This window comes from Pongo pygmaeus, chromosome 9 (genome assembly GCF_028885625.2).
Source record: "Pongo pygmaeus isolate AG05252 chromosome 9, NHGRI_mPonPyg2-v2.0_pri, whole genome shotgun sequence".
Classification (NCBI taxonomy): domain Eukaryota; kingdom Metazoa; phylum Chordata; class Mammalia; order Primates; family Hominidae; genus Pongo; species Pongo pygmaeus.
Genome location: NC_072382.2, coordinates 11,621,387 through 11,644,842, shown reverse-complemented (window position 1 = coordinate 11,644,842; position 23,456 = coordinate 11,621,387). Strand labels below are relative to the sequence as shown.

The following is a 23,456-nucleotide window of genomic DNA, read 5'->3' as shown; positions in this document are numbered from 1 at the left end:
ATGGTTAGCAGGGACAAGAAAGGGTAGTTGTGGAGGGGGAATAAGGTTGGTTAGTGGGTACGAAAATATAGTTAGATAAAACGAATAAGGTCAAGTGTTTGATAGTACAACAGTGTGACTAAAGTGAACAATAACATATTGTACATTTAAAAATGACTAAAATAGAATAATTGAATTGTTTGTAACATGAAGAAAGGATAACTGCTTGAGATCATAGATACCCCATTTACTCTGATGTGATTATTATGCATTGTATGCTTGTAGCAAAATATTTCACATACCCCATAAATATTTATAACTACTATGTACCCATAATAATTAAAATAAAGAAAAAAGAAATGGCTTTGGAATACTGTAATGAAAACACGGCCTAGAGATGGTTTCTTAAGATCCCAGAAAGATAAAAGAGTCAGTGTATTATTCAGAAACAAGGGGCCCTCTAAAGAGATTAAAAATTTGTCTCTCAATAAAAAAAATACAGCCTCTAGGATACTTAGATGCATTGGTCTCTCAACCATCTCAGCAGGAGCCATAGGTGGAATAGAGCTTATCTCAAAGATGTTTGTTGCTGTGACTTTTGTCTAATAAAAATAAACCCCAATGGGTTGACAGGTGATCTGCAATGTTTTTGAGAAATCTTTAATGGAAAAAACACTGCATACGTGATAGCGTGGGATAGAGACAGTACAAAATGAAAAAGGCTGTGTAGCCCCACAAATGTTGCTGGTGAAAGGCTGAATAAGAGTACCATTCAGCTGCAAACATGTTCTTTTTCATGAGAGGAAAGAAAACTCATAAATTGTATCCAAGAGGGAAGAGATTGTAGCAGAGAGCCAAATTGCTTTCATTTCCATGCCTTGAGACCTAATCAAGGAACTTCTAACATTTGCCTGGCTGCACTTCATAATTGCTCTGAACTCCTTGTACCTCACGTCTCTCCCATTTTGATCAGGAATATCTACAGTAGTTATTCCATGCTGCTATCATTATTGTATGTTGGATGTGTTGGAGACAGATGTCTTGTGTCTTTAGTTTCACAGGTCAGTTAATACAAACACAAAGGTCCTATAGTTAGAGAACAACATATAAGTAGCCTTGTCCACACTCGAACTTAATTGAAATTCTGGACTTTGAGCATATGCTATAATGAAATAATAATTTTCCAGACATTGTACATGTGTCAATTTACTTAGCATATCAGAGGGATGAAATCATTTGGGGCCAGAGGCTAGAACCTTTGTGTTTTCCTTTACTAACGTGTTCTTCTACAGGGCATTTGCTCTCTTTCAGGACTGACATGTATTTATTAGTTTTGCTTATACCAACCAGTTCATTTTATCCCTGAAATGCTATTTGTCTTCCTTTTTACCAGCTAACTCCTAATCCTTTTCTGACCTATTAAGGCTAAAGTGGATACTTCCTCTGTGTTTTCTCAAAAATGCTCTGCATATAACCATATGATAGCACCTATTCTATATTATAATGATCTCTTAATTTTTGTGTCCCATAGTAAAATTTAAGTTCTTTGAGGTCAGAGACTCTAACTTATTCTCTTATCAACATCTAACAACACCCTGTTACACCCTGGTAGGCAATAAGCATTTTTAAAGGAATGAGTGAAAGAGTGCTTGAATGAGCCATGTCAGGCCCTGGATTCCAGTCATGAGAAGAAAAACTTCAAAAACAGAAAAATTCTCAGCTGTTTATCTGGCACACACAATATTAGTACCCTCTGATGAAGACAATGTAAATGCCAAAAAGGTCTTTTATCTATTTTACTGCTGTATCCACATTGTGTAGAACTTTATTTGACTTATATTTGGTGCTCAATGGGATATTTATTGAATTATTGAATAAATACATAAAGGGTCAAAATCACATTTAAATCTATCTTCTGTATGATTAATTATAATTTATTTATTGGCTTTCTTATTTTCCCCAGAGGGGACCATGAGTCAGTAAAATAGTGAGAAATAAATTGTGTTTTGATTACTTTCCCCTATATGTCTAGGGTAAGAGCATGAAAACTTCCCAATCAATTTAATTAAACAATTATATCCACTTCTGCCAGTATATTTCAATATCTATATCCAAATCATTGACAAAAGGAAAGATATATATATTTTATCAGGACAGAGATGTAAGACTCCACTCACAGAAGTCTAATTCTGTCACTTCAGGAACCTAGACTAGCGTGATTGTGAGGTCATGTTTTCATTTAATCACAGCAATCATTTCCCCTTTCCAGATCACCTCAGCGGTCAGTGTCTCTTCAGTATTCTTTTTTCCATTTGTGTGTGCAACTCTTCTAAGCTCCTTTAAGCCCTCATCTAGCTGATTGTTGATAATCAGCCACCGAGCAGACTCCACCATCTTCCTGATGAAAGAAGACAACATAGGTATAGTAAATAATTACTTATTTGGCACTTAACCTTTAACATGAAATTCCTTTCCCCTTTGATTTAATACAGACATTATAAATTATAGTAGGGTCATTTCTGACCAAATTGGTCTCCTCTGCTGGACTCCTAGGGTGAAGGATGTATCTGGCCATCAATAAGTGTTTGTTAAAGTGATTATACAGAACCATGAGTGTATTAGTCCATTTTCACACTGCTGATAAAGACATACCTGAGACTGGGTAACTTACAAAGAAAGAAAGGTTTAATGAACTCATAGTTCCACATGGCTGGGGAGGCCTCAGAGTCATGGTGGCATGTCTTACATGGTGGCAGGTAAGAGAAGCAAAAGGGGAAACCTTTATAAAATCATCAGATCTCATGAGACTTATTCACTACCATAATAATGGTATGGGGGAAACCACCCCTATGATTCAATTATCGCCCCCTGGGTTCCTCCCTAAACCAGATCATTCTGCCCTGGCCCCTCCAAAATCTCATGTCCCCATGTTTCAAAACCAATTATGCCTTCCCAACAGTCCCCCAAAGTCTTAATTTTTTCAGCATTAGCTCAAAAGTCCACAGTCCAAAGTCTCTTCTGAGACAACGCAAGTCCCTTCTGCCTATGAGCCTGTAAAATCAAAAGCAAGTTAGTTACTTCCTAGATACAATGGGGGTATAGCAGTGGGTAAATACACTTGTTCCAAATAGGAGAATTTGACCAAAATGAAGGGGCTACAGGCCCCATGCAAGTTCAAAATCCAGCAGGGCAGTCAAATATTAAGCTCCAAATGATGTTCTTTGATTCCATATCTCAAATCCAGGTCATGCTGATGCAAGAGGTGGATTCCCATGGTCTTTGGCAGCTCTGCCACTGTGGCTTGGACACGGTGCAGCCCCTCTATTGGCTGCTTTTGCAGTCTGGCATTGAGTGTCTGTGGCTTTTCCAGGCAAATGGTGCAAGCTGTTGGTGGATCTACAGTTTGGGGATCTGGAGGACAGTGGCCCTCTTCTCACAGCTCCACTCAGCAGTGCACCAGTGGGGACTCTCTGTGGGAGCTCTGGCCCACATTTCCCTTCTGCACTGCCCTAGCAGAGGTTCTGCATGAGGGCCCCGCCCCACAGAAAACTTTTTCCTGGACATCTAAGCATTTCCATACATTCTCTAAAATCTAGGTGGAGGTTGCCAAACCTCAATTTTTAACTTCTGTGCACCTGCAGGCTCAATACCATGTGGAAGCTGCCAAGGCTTGGGGCTTGCATCCTCTGAAGCCACAGCCGAAGTTGTCTCTTGGCACTTTTTGGCCATGGCTACAGTGGCTAGGACTCAGGACACATGCCCCTAGGATGCACACAGCAGGGGGTCCCTTGGCCTGGCCCACTAAATCATTTTTTTCTCCTAGGTAAATAGGCCTATGATGGGAGGGGCTGCCCAAAGGTCTCTGACATGCCCTGGAGACATTTTCCTCATTTTCTTGGTGATTAGCCTTTGGCTCCTCATTACTTATGCAAGTTTCTGCAGCAGACTTGAATTTTCTCTTCTATCACATCATCAGGCTGCAGGGTTTTTCTTTTCTATCACATCATCAGGCTACAAATTTTTCAAACATTTATGTACTGTTTCCCTTTTAAAACTGAATTTTTTTTTCTTTTTTAAAAAATTTTATTATATTTGAAGTTTTAAGGTACATGTGCACAACGTGCAGGTTTGTTACATATGTATACATGTGCCATGCTGATATGCTGCACCCATTAAATCATCATTTAGCATTAGGTATATCTCCTAATGCTATCCCTCCCCCTTCCCCCACCCCACAATAGTCCCCGGTGTGTGATGTTCCCGTTCCTGTGTCCATGTGTTCTCATTGTTCAATTCCCACCTATGAGTGAGAACATGCGGTGTTTGGTTTTTTTGTCCTTGCAATAGTTTGCTGAGAATGACGGTTTCCAGTTTCATCCATGTCCCTACAAAGGACATGAACTCATCATTTTTTATGGCTGCATAGTATTCCATGGTGTATATGTGCCACATTTTCTTAATCCAGTCTATCATTGTTGGACATTTAGGTTGGTTCCAAGTCTTTGCTATTGTGAATAGTGCCACAATAAACATATGTGTGCATGTGTCTTTATAGCAGCATGATTTATAATCCTTTGGGTATATACCCAGTAATGGGATGGCTGGGTCAAATGGTATTTCTAGTTCTAGATCCCTGAGGAATCGCCACACTGACTTCCACAATGGTTGAACTAGTTTACAGTCCCACCAACAGTGTAAAAGTGTTCCTATTTCTCCACATCCTCTCCAGCACCTGTTGTTTCCTGACTTTTTAATGATTGCCATTCTAACTGGTGTGAGATGGTATCTCATTGTGGTTTTGATTTGCATTTCTCTGATGGCCAGTGATGATGAGCATTTTTTCATGTGTCTGTTGGCTGCATAAATGATTTCTTCTGAGAATTGTCTGTTCATATCCTTTGCCCACTTTTTGATGAGGTTGTTTGTTTTTTTCTTGTAAATTTGTTTGAGTTCATTGTAGATTCTCAATATTAGCCCTTTGTCAGATGAGTAGGTTGCAAAAAATTTCTCCCATTCTGTAGGTTGCCTGTTCACTCTTATGGTAGTTTCTTTTGCTGTGCAGAAGCTCTTTAGTTTAATGAGATCCCATTTGTCAATTTTGGCTTTTGTTGTCATTGCTTTTGGTGGTTTAGACATAAAGTCCTTGCCCATGCCTATGTCCTGAATGGTATTGCCTAGGTTTTCTTCTAGAGTTTTTATGGTTTTAGGTCTAACATTTAAGTCTTTAAACTGAGTATTTTTAACAGCACCCGAGTCACCTCTTGAATGCTTTGCTGCTTAGAAATTTCTTCTGCCAGATACATTAAGTCATCTTCCTCAAGTTCAAAGTTTTACAATCTCTAGTGCAGGGGCAAAATGCTGCTGCCAGTCTTTTTGCTAAAACATAGCAAGAGTCACCTTTACTCCAGTTCTCAACAAGTTTCTCATCTCCATCTGAGACCACCTCAGCCTGGATTTCATTGTCCATATCATTATCAGCATTTTGGCCAATGCCATTTAAAAATCTCTAGGAAGTTCCAAACTTTCCCACATTTCACTATCTTCTTCTGAGCCCTCCAAACTGTTTCACCCTCTGCCTGTTACTCAGTTCCAAAGTTGCTTCCACATTTTTGAGTATCTTTATAGCAGTGCTTCACTCTACTGGAATCAATTTACTGTATTAGTCTGTTTTCACACTGCTGATAAAGTACCTGAGACTGGGTAATTTATAAAGAAAAAGAGATTTAATGGACTCACCTATGGCTGAGGAGGCCTCACAGTCATGGTGGAAGGTGAAAGGCCCATCTTACATAGTGGCAGGCAAGAGTGAAGAGACAGCCAAGTGAAAGGGGAAACCCCTTATAAAATCATCAGATCTTATGAGACTTATTCACTACCATGAGAATAGTATGGGGGATACTGCCCCATGATTCAGTTGTCTCCCACTTGGTCCCTGTCACAACACATGAGAATTATGGGAGCTACAATTCAAGATGAGATTTGGGTGGGGACACAGCCATACCAGATCATTCATTTGGATCACTATTTTTTGTAATTAACATATTATGCATATAGTACAAAATTGACCATTTAAAAGGTTACAATTCAGTGGTTTTCAGCATAATCAGAAGGTTCTTCAACCATCACCACTACCTAATTTCAGAACATTTTCATCGCTACCTAAAAATTCCTATACCCGTTAGCATTTATCTTCATTCTTTTATCCCCCAATCCATAGGAGACATTTATCTACCTCCTGTCTTTATGAATTTTCCTATTCTGGATACTTCATATGAATGAAATCATTTAATATGTGACTTTTTGTGTCCTTCCGTGAAGTCAGTATCATCCTGATAACAAATCTGGACAAGGACAAAAGAGGAAAACTATAGGGAAAGATACTTTACAAACACTGATGCAAAAATTCACAACAGAAGACTGGCAAACCAAATGTGACAAAATATTAAAAGGGTTATACACCATGACCAAAAGTCATTTATACTGGAATGCAAGGATGGTTCAATATACAACAATGAATCACTGTAATATACCACATTAACGTAAGGAAAACCCCACATGCTCATCTCTAGATACAGAAATAGCATTTGACAAAATTTAATGCCTTTTCATAATAAAAACACTCAACAAACTAGGAATGGAAGAAAACTTCCCCCAAATAATAAATTTGTTATTTGAAAAATGTATGGAGGATCAAAGATGGCCCAATAGGAACAGCTCCAGTCTACAGCTCCCAGCGTGAGCAATGCAGAAGACAGGTGATTTCTGCATTTCCAACTAAGGTACCGGGTTCATCTCACTGGGGCTTGTCAGACAGTGGGTGCAGCCCACACCATGAGCCAAAGCAAGGCGAGGCATCACCTCACCTGGGAAGCGCAGGGGTAGGGAATTCCCTTTCCTAGCCAAGGGAAACCATGACAGATGGCACCTGGAAAATTGGGTCACTCCCACCCTAATACTGCACTTTTCCAAAGGTCTTAGCAAACAGCACACCAGGAGATTACATCCCATGACTGGCTTGGAGGGTCCCATGCCCACAGAGCCTTGCTCACTCCTAGCACAGCAGTCTGAGATCGAATTGCAAGGTGGCAGTGAGGCTGGGGGACGGGTGTCCACCATTGCTGAGGTTTCAGTAGGTAAACAAAGCAGCTGGGAAGCTCAAAGTGAGTGGAGCCCACCACAGCTCAAGGAGGCCTGCCTGCCTCTGTAGAATCCACCTCTGGGGGCAGGGCATAGCTGAACAAAAGGCAGCAGAAACTTCTGCAGACTTAAACGTCCCTGTCTGACAGCTTTGAAGAGAGTAGTGGTTCTCCCAGCATGGAGTTTGAGATCTGAGAATGGACAGACTTCCTCCTCAAGTGGGTCCCTGACCCCCAAGTAGCCTAACTGGGAGGCACCTCCCAGTAGGGGCCGACTGGCACTTCATGTGGCTGGGTGCCTCTCTGAGATGAAGCTTCCAGAGGAAGGATCAGGCAGCAACATTTGCCATTCTGCAATATTTGTGATTCTGCAGCCTCTGCTGTTGATACCCAGGCAAACGGGGTCTGGAGTGGACCTCAAGCAAACTCCAACAGACCTACAGCTGAGGGTCCTGACTGTTAGAAGGAAAACTCACAAACAGAAAGGACATCCACACCAAAACCCCATCTGTACATCAACATCATCAAAGACCAAAGGTAGATAAAACCACAAAGATGGGGAGAAGCCAGAGCATAAAAGCTGAAAATTCTAAAAATCAGAGTGCCTTTTCTCCTCCAAAGGAATGCAGCTCCTCGCCAGCAACAGAGCGAAGCTGGATGGAGAGTAACTTTGACGAGTTGAGAGAAGAAGGCTTCAGAAGATCGGTAATAACAGACTTCTCCAAGCTAAAGGAGGAAGTTTGAACCCATCGCAAAGAAGCTAAAAACCTTGAAAAAAGATTGGATGAATGGCTTACTGAATAAACAGCATAGAGAAGACCTTATATCACGTGATGGAACTGAAAACCATGGCATGAGAACTATGTTATGCATGCACAAGCTTCAGTAGCTGATTCAATCAACTGGAAGAAAGGGTATAAGTGATGGAAGATCAAATGAATGAAATGAAGTGAGAAGAGAAGTTTAGAGAAAAAAGAGTAAAAAGAAATGAACAAAGCCTCCAAGAAATATGGGACTATGTGAAAAGACAAAATATGACTGATTGGCGTACCTGAAAGTGACAGGGAGAATGCAACTAAGTTGGAAAACACTCTGCAGGATATTATCCAGGAGAACTCCCCCAACCTAGAAAGGCAGGCCAACATTCAAATTCAGGAAATACAGAGAAGGCCACAAAGATAATCCTCGAGAAGAGCAACTCCAAGACATATAATTGTCAGATTCACCAAAGTTGAAATGAAGGAGAAAATGTTAAGGGCAGCCAGAGAGAAAGGTCAGGTTACCCACAAAGGGAAGCCCATCAGACTAAAAGTTGATCTCTCAGCAGAAACTCTACAAGCCAGAAGAGACTGGGGGCCAATATTCAACATTCTTAAAGAAAAGAATCTTCAACCCAGAATTTCATATCCAGCCAAACTAAGCTTCATAAATAAAGGAGAAATAAAATCCTTTACAGACAAGCAAATGCTGAGAGATTTTGTCACCACCAGGCCTGCCTTACAAGAGTTCCTGAAGGAAGCACTAAACATGGAAAGGAACAACCAGTATCAGTCACTGCAAAAACATGCCAAATTGTAAAGACCATCGATGCTAAGAAGAAACTGCATCAACTAATGAGCAAAATAACCAGCTAACATCATAATGACAGGATCAAATTCACACATAACAATATTAACCTTAAATGTAAATGGGCTAAATGCTCCAATTAAAAGACATAGACTTGCAAATTTGATAAGAGTCAAGACCCATCAGTGTGCTGTATTCTGGAGACCCATCTCACGTGCAGAGACACACATAGGCTCAAAATAAAGGGATGGAGGAAGATCTACCAAGCAAATGGAAAACAAAAAAAGCAATCTTTGCAATCCCAGTCTCTGATAAAACAAACTTCAAGCCAACAAAGATCAGAAGAGACAAAGAAGGCCAATACATAATGGTAAAGGGATCAATTCAACAAGAAGAGCTAACTACCCTAAATATATATGCACCCAATACAGGAGCACCCAGATTCATAAAGCAAGTCCTTAGAGACACACAAAGAAACTTAAACTCCCACACAATAATAATGGGAGTCTTTAACACCCCACTGTCAACATTAGACAGACCAAGACAGAAAGTTAACAAGGATATCCAGGAATCGAACTCAGCTCTGCACCAAGTGGACCTAATAGATATCTACAGAACTCTCCACCCCAAATCAACAGAATATACATTCTTCTCAGCAGCACATCGCACTTATTCCAAAATTGACCACATGGTTGGAGGTAAAGCACTCCTCAGCAAATGTAAAAGAACAGAAATTATAACAAACTGTCTCTCAGACCACAGTACAATCAAACTAGAACTCAGGATTAAGAAACTCACTCAGAGCTGCTCAACTACATGGAAACTGAACAACCCGCTCCTGAATGACTACTGGGTACATAATAAAATGAAGGCAGAAATAAAGATGTTCTTTGAAACCAATGAGAGCAAAGACACAACATACCAGAATTTCTGGGACACATTTAAAGCATTGTGTAGAGGGAAATTTATAGCACTAAATGCCCATGAGAGAAAGCAGGAAAGACCTAAAATTGACACCATAACATCACAATTAAAAGAGCTAGAGAAGCAAGAGCAAACACATTTGAAAGCTAGCAGAAGGCAAAAAATAACTAAGATCAGAGCAGAACTGAAGGAAATAGAGACACAAAAAACCCTTCAAAAAATCAAGGAATCCAGGAGCTGGTTTTTTGAAAAGATCAACAAAATAGACAGATTGCTAGCAAGACTAATAAAGAAGAAAATAGAGAAGAATCAAATAGATGCAATAAAAAATGATAGAGGGGATGTCACCACTGATCCCACAGAGATACAAACTGCCATCAGAGAATACTATAAACACCTCTATGCAAATAAACTAGAAAATCTAAAAGAAATGGATAAATTCCTGGACACATACCCCCTCCCAAGACTAAACCAGGAAGAAGTTGAATTCCTGAATAGACCAATAATGGGCTCTGAAATTGAGGGAATAATTAAAAGCCTAGCAACCAAAAAAAATCCAGGACCAGGCAGATTCACAGTCGAATTCTACCAGAGGTACAAAGAGGAGCTGGTACCATTCTTTCTGAAACTACTCCAATCAACAGAAAAAGAGGGAATCCTTCCTAACTCATTTTATGAGGCCAGCATCATCCTAATACCAAAGCCTGGCAGAGACACAACAAAAGAAGAGAATTTCAGACCAATATCCCTAATGAACATCGATGTGAAAATCCTCAATAAAATACTGGCAAACCGAATTGAACAGCACATCAAAAAGCTTATCCACCATGATCAAGTGGACTTCATCCCTGAGATGCAAGGCTGATTGAACATACAAAAATCAATAAACGTAATCTGTCATATAAACAGAACCAATGATAAAAACCACATGATTATCTCAATAGATGCAGAAAAGGCCTTTGACAAAATTCAGCAGCCCTTCATGCTAAAAACTCTCAATAAATTAGGTATTGATGGGACGTATCTCAAAATAATAAGAGCTATTTATGACAAACCCACAGCCAATATCATACCGAATGGGCAAAAACTGGAAGCATTCCCTTTGAAAACTGGCACAAGACAAGGATGCTGTCTCTCACCACTCCTATTCAACATGCTGTTGGAAGTTCTGGCCAGGGCAATCAGGCAGGTGAAAGAAATAAAGGGTATTGTATTAGGAAAAGAGGAAGTCAAATTGTCCCTGTTTGCAGATGACATGACTGTATATTTAGAAAACACCAAAATCTCCTTAAGCTCATAATTAAGCAAAGTCTCAGGATACAAAATCAATGTGCAAAAATCACAAGCATTCCTATTCACCAATAACAGCCACACAGAGAGTCAAATCATGAATGAACTCCCTTTCACAATTGCTTCAAAGAGAATAAAATACCTAGGAATCCAACTTACAAGGGATGTGAAGGATCTCTTCAAAGAGAATTACAAACCACTGCTCAACCAGTTAAAAGAGGACACAAACAAATGGAAGAACATTCCAGTCTCATGGATAGGAAGAATCAATATCGTTAAGATGGCCATACTGCCCAAGGTAATTTATAGATTCAGTGCCTTCCCCATCAATCTACCAAGGACTTTCTTCACAGAATTGGAAAAAACTACTTTAAACTTCATATGGAACCAAAAAAGAGCCCACATTGCCAAGACAATCTTAAGCCAAAAGAACAAAGCTGGAGGTATCCTGCTACCTGACTTCAAACTATACTGCAAGGCTACAGTAACCAAAACAGCATGGTACTGGTACCAAAACAGAGATATAGACCAATGGAACAGAACAGAGCCCTCAGAAATAATGCTACATATCTACAACTATCTGATCTATGACAAACCTGACAAAAACAAGAAATGGGGAAAAGATTACCTATTTAATAGTGCTGGGAAAACTGGCTAGCCATATGTAGAAAGCTGAAACTGGATCCCTTCCTTACACCTTATACAAAAATCAATTCAAGATGGATTAAAGACTTAAATGTTAGATCTAAAACCATAAAAACCCTAGAATAAAACCTATGCAATACCATTGAGGACATAGGCATGGGCAAGGACTTCATGTCTAAAACACCAAAAGCAATGGCAACAAAAGCCAAAATGACAAATGGGATCTAATTAAACTCAAGAGCTTCTGCACAGCAAAATAAATTACCATCAGAGTGAACAGGCAACCTACAGAATGGGAGAAAATTTTTTCAATCTACTCATCTGACAAAGGACTAATATCCAAAATCAACAATAAACTCTGACAAATTTACAAGAAAAAAACAACCCCATCAACAAGTGGGCGAAGGATATGAACAGACACTTCTCAAAAGAAGACATTTATGCAGCCAAAAGACACGTGAAAAAATACTCATCATCACTGGCCATCAGAGAAATGCAAATCAAAACGACAATGAGATACCGTCTCACACCAGTTAGAATGGCAATCATTAAAAAGCCAGGAAACAACAGGTGCTGGAGAGGATGTGGAGAAATAGGAACACTTTTACACTGTTAGTGGAACTGTAAACTAGTGGGATCTAGAACTAGAAATACCATTTGACCCAGCTATCCCATTACTGGGTATATACCCAAAGGATTATAAATCATGCTGCTATAAAGACACATGCACACGTATGTTTATTGTGGCACTATTCACAATAGCAAAGACTTGGAGCCAAGCCAAATGTCCATCAATGATAGACTGGATTAAGAAAATGTGGCACATATACACCATGGAATACTATGCAGCCATGAAAAATGATGAGTTCATGTCCTTTGTAGGGACATGGATGAAGCTGAAAACCATCATTCTCAGCAAACTATTGCAAGGACAAAAAACCAAACACCGCATGTTCTCACTCATAGGTGGGAATTGAACAGTGAGAACACATGGACACAGGAAGGGGAACATAACACACCAGGGCCTGTTGTGGGGTGGGGGGAAGGGGGAGGGATAGCATTAGGAGATATACCTAATGTTAAATGACGAGTTAATGGGTGCAGCACACCAACGTGGCACATGTATACATATGTAACAAACCTGCACGTTGTGCACATGTACCCTAAAACTTAAAGTATAGTAAAAAAAAAAAAAAGAAAATGTGGCACATAGACACCATGGATACTATACAGCCATAAAAATGATGAGTTCATGTCCTTTGTAGGGACATGGATGAAGCTGGAAATCATCATTCTCAGCAAACTATCACAAGGACAAAAAACCAAACACCGCATGTTCTCAAGGATAGGTGGGAGTTGAAAAATGAGAACACATGGACACAGGAAGGGGAACATCACACACCGGGGTCTGTTGTGGGGTGGGGGGAGGCGGAGGGATAGCATTAGGAGATATACCTAATGTTAAATGATGAGTTAATGGGTGCAGCAAACCAACATGGCACATATATACATACGTAACAAACCTGCACGTTGTGCACATGTACCCTAAAATTTAAAGTATATTTTAAAAAAACACCAAAAGCAATGGCAACAAAAGCCAAAATTGACAAATGGGATCTAATTAAACTAAAGACCTTCTGCACAGCAAAAGAAACTACCATCAGAGTGAACATGCAACCTGCAGAATGGGAAAAAATTTTTGCAATCTACCCATCTGACAAAGGGCTAGTATCCAGAATCTACAAAGAACTTAAACACATTTAGAAGAAAAAATCAAACAACCCCATCAAAAAGTGGATGAAGGATACGAACAGACATGCCTCAAAAAAGGACATTTATGCAGCCAACAGACACATGAAAAAATGCTCATCATCACTGTCCATCAGAGAAATGCAAATCAAAACTGCAATGAGATACCATCTCACACCAGTTAGAGTGGCGATCATTAAAAAGTCAGGAAACAACAGGTGCTGGAGGGGATGTGGAGAAATAGGACTTTTACACTGTTGGTGGGACTGTAAACTAGTTCAACCATTGTGGAAGACAGTGTGGCGATTCCTCAAGGATCTAGAACTAGAAATACCATTTGACTCAGCCATCCCATTACTGGGTATATACCCAAAGGATTATAAAACATTCTGCTATAAAGACACATGCACACGTATGTTTATTGCAGCACTATTCACAATAGCAAAGACTTGGAACCAACCCAAATGCCCATCAATGATAGACTGGATTAAGAAAATGTGGCACATATACACCATGGAATACTATGCAGCCATAAAAAATGATGAGTTCATGTCCTTTGTAGGGACATGGATGAAACTGGAAACCATCATTCTCAGCAAACTATCACAAGGACAAAAAACCAAACACTGCATGTTCTCACTGATAGGTGGGAATTGAACAATGGGAACACTTGGACACAGGGTGGGAAACATCACACACTGGAGCCTGTCATGGGGTGGAGGGTTGGCGGAGGGATAGCATTAGGAGATATACTTAATGGAATTGATGTGTTAATGAGTTAATGGGTGCAGCACACCAACATGGCACATTTATACATATGTAACAAACCTGCATGTTGTGCACATGTATCCTAGAATTTAAAGTATAATAAAAAAAGAAAAATTTACAGTGAACACCATATTCTATGATAAAAGACTGAAAACTTTTCCTCTGAGATCAGGAACAAGGCAAGGATATCAATTTTTGCCGTTTCTGTTTAACATAGAACTGAAAGTTCTAGCCAGAGGAATTAGTCATGGAAAAAGAAACAAAAGGCATCTACATTGGAAAGGAAGGAGCAAAATTATTTTTGTTTGCAGATAATATGTTCTTATATGTAAAAAATTGTAAAGGTTCCACAAAAGCTGTTAAATGAATTCAGGAAAGTAGCAGAATACAAAGTCAACATGCAAAAATCAGTTTCATTTCTGTACACTAACAATAAACAGTTTGAAAGGGAAATTACAAAAATACATATACAATAGTATCAAGAAGAATAAAATACTTAGAAATTAACTGATGAGGTAAAAGTTTTGTAGAATGAAAATTACAGAACACTGCTGAAAGAAACTAAAGAAGACACCATAGAAATACATTCAGTATTTCTGGATTGGAAGACTTAATATTGTTAAGATGTTAATACTACCTGATACAATTGACAGATACAATCTCTATCAAAATCTCATTGGCATTTTTGTTTTGCAGAAGAACTCATCCTAAAAGTTGGACAGCTTTTCAACAAATAGTGCTAGGAAAACAAATGGTGCATGCCAAAAAAATGGAGGTGGATTTTTCCCCAACCATATATACAAAATTAACTAAAACTGGATCAAATACCTAAATGTCAGACCTAAAACTCTAAAAGTTTTAGAAGAAAACACAAGGAAAATTTTCACAATATATATTTAGCCATGATTTCTTGGATATGACAGCAAAGGCACAGGCAACAAAAGAAAAAATAGGCAAACTAGGCTTCCTGAATAATGTAAAAAATTGTGCATTGAGACACTATCAACTGAGTAAAAAGGTATCCCACAGAATGGCAAACAACAACAAGAACAACAAAAACGCATAAAAACTGGGAAAAGGACTTAAATAGACATTTATCTAAAGGGAATATATGAGCACTTGAAAGGATACTTATTGAAAGATAGTTTTGCCAGGTGTGGAATTCCTTTTTTCCAAGTTTTATTTTAGATTCTAGGGGTACATGTGCAGGTTTGTTACAAAGGTTTATTGCATGATACTGAAGTTTGGAATACAATTGAAGCCATAACCCAGGAAGTGAGCATAGTACCAATAGATAGTTTTTTCAACCCTTCCCTCCCTCCCTCTCTTCACTTTCTAGTATTCCCCAGAGTCTATTGTTTTCATCTTTATGTCTGTGTGTACCAAATGGGTAGCTCCCACTTACAGGTGAGAACAGGTAATATTTGGTTTTCTGTTTCTGTATTAGTTGGCTTAGGATAATGGCCTCTAGCTGCATTCTTGTTGCTGCAAAGAAAGTGATTTATTTTATTTTATTATAGTTTAAGTTCTAGGGTACATGTGCACAACGTGCAGTTTGTTACATAGGTATACATGTGCCATGTTGGTTTGCTGCACCCATCAACTGGCCATTTACATTAGGTATTTCTCCTAATGCTATCCCTCCCCCAGCCACCCACACCCCAACAGGTCCTGGTGTGTGATGTTCCCCACCCTGTGTCCGAGTGTTCTCATTGTGAGAACATGCAGTGTTTGGTATTCTGTCCTTGTGACAGTTTGCTGAGAATGATGGTTTCCAGCTTCATCCATGTCCAGCAAAGGACTTGAATTCATCATTTTTTATGGCTGCATGGTATTCCATGGTATGTATGTGCCACATTTTCTTAATCCAGTCTATCATTGATGGACATTTGGGTTGATTCCAAGTCTTTGCTATTGTGAATAGTGCCACAATAAACATATGTATGCATGTGTCTTTATAGTAGCATGATTTATAGTCCTTTGGGTATATACCCAGTAATGGGTTCACTGGGTCAGATGGTATTTCTAGTTCTAGATCCTTGAGGAATCACCACACTATCTTCCACAATGGTTGAACTAATTTACACTCCCACAAACAGTGTAAAAGTGTTCCTATTTCTCCACATCCTCTCCAGCATCTGTTTGCTGACTTTTTAATGATCGCCATTCTAGCTGGTGTGAGATGGTATCTCATTGTGGTTTTGATTTACCTTTCTCTGATGACCAGTGATGATATGCATTTTTCATGTGTCTGTTGGCTGCATAAATGATTTCTTCTGAGAAGTGTCTGTTCATATCCTTTGCCCACTTTTTGATGGGGTTGTTTGTTTTTTCTTGTAAATGTGTTTAAGTTCTTTGTAGTTTCTGGATATTAGCCCTTTGTCAGATGGGTAGATTGCAAAAATTTTCTCCCATTCTGTAGGTTGCCCGTTCACTCTGATGGTAGTTTCTTTTGCTGTGCAGAAGCTCTTTAGTTTAACTAGATCCCATCTGTGAATTATGGCTTTTTGTTTCCATTGCTTTTGGTGTTTTAGTCATGAAGTCCTTGCCCATGCCTATGACCTGAATGGTATTGACTAGGTTTTCTTCTAGGGTTTTTATGGTTTTAGATCTAACATTTAAGTCTTTAATCCATCTTGAAGTAATTTTTGTATAAGGTGTAAAGAAGGGATCCAGTTTTAGCTTTCTACATATGGCTAGCCAGTTTTCCCAGCACCATTTATTAAATAGGGGATCTTTTCCCCATTTCTTATTTTTGTCAGGTTTGTCAAAGATCAGATGCTTGTAGATGTGTGGTGTTATTTCTGAGGCCTCTGTTCTGGTCCAATGGTCTATATCTCTGTTTTGGTACCAGTACCATGCTGTTTTGGTTACTGTAGCCTTGTAGTATAGTTTGAAGTCAGGTAGCATGATGCCTCCAGCTTTGTTCTTTTGGCTTAGGATTGTCTTGGCAATGCGGGCTCTTTTTTGGTTCCATATGAAGTTTAAAGTAGTTTTTTCCAATTCTGTGAAGAAAGACATTGTTAGCTTGATGGGGATTGCATTGAATCTATGAATTACCTCGGGCAGTATGGCCATTTTCATGATATTGATTCTTCCTATCCATGAGCATGGAATGTTCTTCCATTTGTTTGTGTCCTCTTTTATTTTTTTTGAGCAGTGGTTTGTAGTTCTCCTTGAAAAGATCTGTCACATTCCTTGTAAGTTGGATGCCTAGGTATTTTATTCTCTTTGAAGCAATTGTGAATGGGAGTTCACTCATGATATGGCTCTCTGTGTGTCTGTTATTGGTATATAGAAATGCTTGTGATTTTTGCACATTGATTTTGTATCCTGAGACTTTGCTGAAGTTGCTTATCAGCTTAAGGAGATTTTGGGCTGAGATGATGGAGTTTTCTAAATATACAATCATGTCATCTGCAAACAGAGAATTTGACTTCCTCTTTTCCTAATTTAATACCTTTATTTCTTTCTCCTGCCTGATTGCCCTGGCCGGAACTTCCAACACTATGTTGAATAGGAGTGGTGAGAGAGGGCATCCTTGTCTTGTGCCAGTTTTCAAAGGGAATGCTTCCACTTTTTGCCCATTCAGTATGATATTGGCTGTGGGTTTGTCATAAATAGCTCTTATTATTTTGAGATACATTCCATCAATACCTAGTCTATTGAGAGTTTTTAGCATGAAGTGTTGTTGAATTTTGTCAAAGGCCTTTTCTGCATCTATGGAGATAATCATGTGGTTTTATCGTTGGTTCTGTTTATGTGATGGATTATGTTTATTGATTTGCATATGTTGAACCAGCCTTGCATCCCAGGGATGAAGCCGACTTGATCGTGGCGGATAAGCTTTTTGATGTGCTGCTGGATTCGGTTTGCCAGTATTTTATTGAGGATTTTCACATCGATGTTCATCAGGGATATTGATCTAAAATTCTCTTTTTTTGTTGTGTCTCTGCCAGGCATTGGTATCATGATGTTGCTGGCCACATAAAATGAGTTAGGGAGGATTCCCTCTCTTTCTGTTGTTTATAATAGTTTCAGAAGCAATGGTATCATCTCCTCTTTGTACCTGTGGTAGAATTTGGCTGTGAATTTGTCTGGTCCTGGACTGTTTTTGGTTGGTAGGCTATTAATTATTGCCTCAATTTTATAGCCTGTTATTGGTCTATTCAGAGATTCAACTTCTTCCTGGTTTAGTCTTGGAAGGGTTTATGTGTCCAGGAATTTATCCATTTCTTTTAGATTTTCTAGTTTATTTGCATAGAGGTGTTTATAGTATCCTCTGATGGTAGTTTGTATTTCTGTGGGATCGGTGGTGATATCCCCTTTATCATTTTTTTTTGCATCTATTTGATTCTTCTTTCTTCTTTATTAGTCTTGTTAGCAGTCTATGAATTTTGTTGATTGTTTCAAAACACCAGCTCCTGGATTCTTTCATTTTTTGAAGGATTTTTTGTGTCTCTGTCTCCTTCAGTTGTGCTCAGATCTTAGTTATTTCTTGCCTTCTGCTAGATTTTGAATTTGTTTGCTCTTGCTTCTCTAGTTCTTTCAGTCTGCATCTTTTAATTGGGGCATTTAGCACATTTACATTTAAGGTTAATATTGTTACGTGTGACTCCCAGCACTTTGGGAGGCTGAGGCAGGTGGATCACAAGGTCAGGAGATCGAGACCATCCTGGCTAACATAGTGAAACCCCGTCTCCACTAAAAATACAAAAAAAAAAATAGCTGGGCGTGGTGGTGACCACCTGTAGTCCCAGCTACTTGGGAGGCTGAGGCAGGAGAATGGCATGAACCTGGGAGTCAGAGCTTGTATTGAGCCGAGGTTGTGCCACTGGACTCCAGCCTGTGTGATAGCGAGACTCCGTCTCAAAAAAAAAAAAAAAAATATATATATATATATTTATACACACACATATAGTTACATGTGACTTTGATCCTGTCATTGTGATGTTAGCTAGTTATTTTGCCTGTTAATTGATGCAGTTTCTTCATAGCATCGATGGTCTTTACAAGTTAGCATGTTTTTGCAGTGGCTGGTACCAGTCGTTTCTTTCCATGTTTAGTGCTTCCTTCAGGAGCTCTTGTAAGGCAGGCCTGTTGGTGGCAAAATCTCTCAGAATTTGCTTGTGTGTAAAGGATTTTATTTCTCTTTCACTTATGAAGCCTAGTTTGGCTGTATGTGAAATTCTGGGGCCGAAAATTCTTTTCTTTAAGAATGTTGAGGCCGGGCATGGTGGCTCACACCTGTAATCCCTGCACTTTGGGAGGCTGAGGCGGGCAGATCACGAGGTCAGGGGATCGAGAACATCCTGGCTAATGCAGTGAAACCCCACTTCTACTAAAAATACAAAAATTAGCTCAGCATAGTGGCACATGCCTGTATTCCCTGCTACTTGAGAGGCTGAGGCAGGAGAATCACTTGAACCCAGGAGGCAGAGGTCGTAGTGAGCCAAAATTGTGCCACTACACTCCAGCCTGGGCAACAGAGTGAGACTCCATCTCAAAAAAAAAAAAAAAAAAAAAAAAAGGAAACGTTGAATATCGGCCCCCTCTCTCTTCTGGCTTTTGGGTTTTTGCCGAGAGATCTGCTGTTAGTCTGATGGGTTTCCTTTTGTGGGTAACCCGACCTTTCTCTCTGGCTGCCCTTAATATTTTTTCCTTCATTTCAACCTTGGTGAATCTGACAATTGTGTGTCTTGGGGTTGCTCTTCTTGAAGAGTATCTTTGTCGTGTTCTCTGTATTTCCTGAATTTGAATGTTGGCCTGCCTTTCTAGGTTGGGGAAATTCTCCTGGATAATATCCTGAAGAGTGTTTTTCCAACTTCGTTCCATTCTTTCCGTCACTTTCAGGTACACCAATTAAACATAGATTTTGTCTTTTCACATAGTCCCATATTTCTCAGAAGCTTTGTTCACTTCTTTTTACTCCTTTTTCTCTAAACTTGCCCTCTCACTTTATTTCATTAATTTGATCTTCAATTGCTGATACCCTTTCTTCCACTTGATTGAATCAGCTATTGAAGCTTGTGCATGGGTCACGAAGATCTCATGCCATGGTTTTCAGCTCCATCAGGTCACTTAAGGTCTTCGCTACACTGTTTAGCCATTCAACTAACCTTTTTTCAAGGTTTTTAGCTTCCTTGTGATGTGGTAGAATATGCTCCTTTAGCTCGGAGAAGTTTGTTATTATCGACCTTCTGAAGCCTACTTCTGTTAACTCGTCAAAGTCACTCTCCATCCAGCTTTGTTCTGTTGCTTGTGAGGAACTGCAATCCTTTGGAGGAGAAGAGGCACTCTGGTTTTTAGAGTTTCCAGCTTTTCTGCTCTGTTTTCTCCCCATCTTTGTGGTTTTATCTACCTTTGGTCTTTGATGTTGGTGACCTACAGATGGGGTTTTGGTGTGGATGTCCTTTTTGTTGATGGTGATGCTATTCCTTTCTGTTTGTTAGTTTTCCTTCTAACAGCCAGGTCCCTCAGCTGCAGGTCTGTTGGAGTTTGCTGGAGGTCCACTCCAGACCCTGTTTTCCTGGGTATCCCCAGTGGAGGTTTTGCAGAACAGCAAATATTGTAGAACAGCAAATATTGCTGCCTAATCCTTCCTCTGGAAGCTTCATCGCAGAAGGGCACCTGCCTGTATGAGGTGTCTGTCAGCCCCTACTGGGAGGTGTCTCCCAGTTAGGCTACACAGGGTTCAGGGACCCACTTGAGGAGGCAGGCTGTCCATTCTCAGTGCTCATACACTATGCTGGGAGAACCACTGGTCTCTTCGAAGCTGTCAGACAGAGACGTTTAAGTCTGCTGAAGTTTCTGCTGCCTTTTGTTCATCTATGCCCTGCCCACAGAGGTGGAATCTAGAAAGGCAGTAGGCCTTGCTGAGCTGTGGTGGGCTCCATCCAGTTCGAGCTTCCTGGCCACTTTATTTAGCTACTCAAGCCTCAGCAATGGCAGACACCCCTCCCCCCACCAGGCTGCTGCCTTGCAGGTCGATCTCAGACTGCTGTGCTAGCAGTGAGCAAGGCTCCGTGGGCATGGGACCCAGCGAGCCAGGCACGGGAGAGTATCTCCTGGTCTGCTGGTTGCTAAGACCTTGGGAAAAGCACAGTATTTAGGTGAGAGTGTCCCATTTTTCCAGGTACAGTGTCATGGCTTCCCTTGGCTAGGAAAGGGAAATCCCCCAACTGCTTGCACTTCCCAGTTGAGGCAACACTGTGCCCTGCCTTAGCTCACCCTCCATGGGCTGCACCCACTGTCCAAGCAGTCCCAGTGATATGAACCAGGTACCTCAGTTAGAAATGCAGAAATCACCTGTCTTCTGCATCGATCACGCTGGGAGCTGCAGCAGACCACAGCTGCTCCTATTCGACCATCTTGGAATGGAAGACCTGGTTTTGTTTTTTTTTATATGGGCAGATGTAGAATTCTCTGTTGACAGATTTTTTTTTTTCAGGTTTACTTGTACAAATAGCACCAGAGGACCCCAGCCCCATGCAGATGGCAGCCTGTTTGGGGGGTGCACCATTCCTTCTGTCCTCACATTGGTAGACAGAGATATCCACTCTGAAGTCTTTGTAGGGGCTTGGGCACCTTTGGGAGCCTGAGCTGGACCTGAAGCTGGAGCTGCAACCTGGGCCTTGGTTTAACCCTTGGCCTTGGCCTTTGGCTGGCAGAGCCCGAGCCCCTTGACAATGTGGGCAAGAGCCTACTTCCCAAGCTTGGGGTGGGCAATGTAGGCAAGTCAATTGAGCCTGTGGCTGACACTCTTTGGGATCTTGGGCTTAACTTCCTTGGGTTTTATGAGGGCCTTGATAGCCTTGGCATGTGCACTCATGGCCTTGGCATTGTTGACCTGCATCTTCTTTAGGCCCTTCTTGATATGCTTCTTGGCAAAGCACATATTCTTCAGGAACTTGGGGTCCACACCCTTAAGAGATTCATATCTTTGTGATCAGGGTTTCTTGATACCATTTCTGTGCCATTTTTGGGACTGGTTGTGTTTGGTATGGTTCTTGGACTTGGTTATATCTGCACCTTAAGCCGCAGCTCCTGAAGCACCTAGAACCAGAAGGCTTGGCAGATTTTTTTTTTCAACACTTTGAATAATTAATCCCACTCCCTTGCAGACTCTGTGTTTTCTGTTGATAAATCAACTATTAATCTTATTGAGGATCTCCTGTCCATGATGAGTTAGCTTTTCTTTTGATGGTTTTAAAAATCTGTCTTTGGATTTTGGTAGTTTGATTATACTGTGTCTAGGTGTGGATCTTTTGAGTTTATCTGAATTGCAGTTTTTGAATTTCTTGGGTGTGTAGATTAATGTTTCCAACATATTTGTTTTATTAGCCATTATTTTTAAAAATATACTTTGTTCCTTTTTCTCAGCCCTCGCCTTCTGGGACTACAAAATGCATATGTTGATACCCTTGGTAGAGTCTCACATGTCAAAGCTCTGCTCCTCCTTACTTAACTATTTTATTCACTGAACTGGATAATCTCAATACTCTGTCTTCAAATTTACTGCTTATTTTCTGCCTGCCCAACTCTTTTGTTTAGAGCATCCAATAAATTTTCACTTCTGAACATTTCAACTCTAGAATTTCTATTTGGCTCCTTTTAAACATTTCCATCTTCACTGATGTTTTCTATTTGGAGACACCTTTTTTTGGTATTTTTTTGTCACTTATTTAGACATGGTTTTCTTTAATTCTTGAGCATATTTAACTTAGTTGATTCAAATCCTGTGTCTCATAAGCCAACATCTGGCTTGTCAGGTATAGTTTGTACTGATTGCCTTTTCTTCCTGTGTAGAAGTCATGCTTTCATGTTTTCTTCCATGGCTGCTTTGTTGAAAACTAGGCCTTTTAAACATATAGTATAACAATTCTGGAAATCATATTCTTCCCTCTTTCTCAATGTTTGTTGTTGTTGCTGCCTGTTGTGGTGGTTGTTTGTTTGGTTAGTGGCTTTTTGTGAATGAATTCTGTAAAATTGGTATTTGTCATGTGTGGCCACTGAATCTCTACTTGATTAGCTTAGTGCTCAACTATTAATTGTCTGCAAACAATACTTCTCCTAGTCTTTATTGAGAGGCTCTGAGTATGTGACACTCAGTCAGAAAGTTTACATCTCTGCCTCAGCCTCCACCGACTGCATATGCAGAGCCCCAAGATCATCCAGAGGTGAGAGCTTAGGGACTTCCCCTTTCACCACATCTACCTCTTCTACCTTTGCTACCCCTGAGATAGCAAGACCAGCTCCTCCTCTTCTTTCCTCTCCTCAGCCTACTCAACATGAAGATGTTAAGGATTAAGACCTGTATGATAATCCACTTCCACTTAATGAATAGTAAATATATCTTCTCTTCCTTATGCTTTTGTTAATAACATTTTCTTTTCTCTA

At 40.0% G+C, this 23,456-nt stretch overlaps 1 protein-coding gene and 1 pseudogene across 1 annotated transcript in view; both read right to left on the bottom strand.

Moving 5' to 3' along the window:
* The window catches only part of SLC22A24 (solute carrier family 22 member 24), a 72,151-nt gene that overhangs the window by 23,046 nt on the left and 25,649 nt on the right, over positions 1 to 23,456 (bottom strand). Inside the window, exon 5 of the mRNA XM_054439166.1 lies at positions 2,254 to 2,377. Coding sequence (XP_054295141.1) covers positions 2,254 to 2,377 — 124 coding nt within the window. The remainder of the gene's footprint in view (positions 1 to 2,253; positions 2,378 to 23,456) is intronic.
* LOC129007560 (large ribosomal subunit protein eL29-like) lies at positions 6,064 to 22,872 on the bottom strand (annotated as a pseudogene).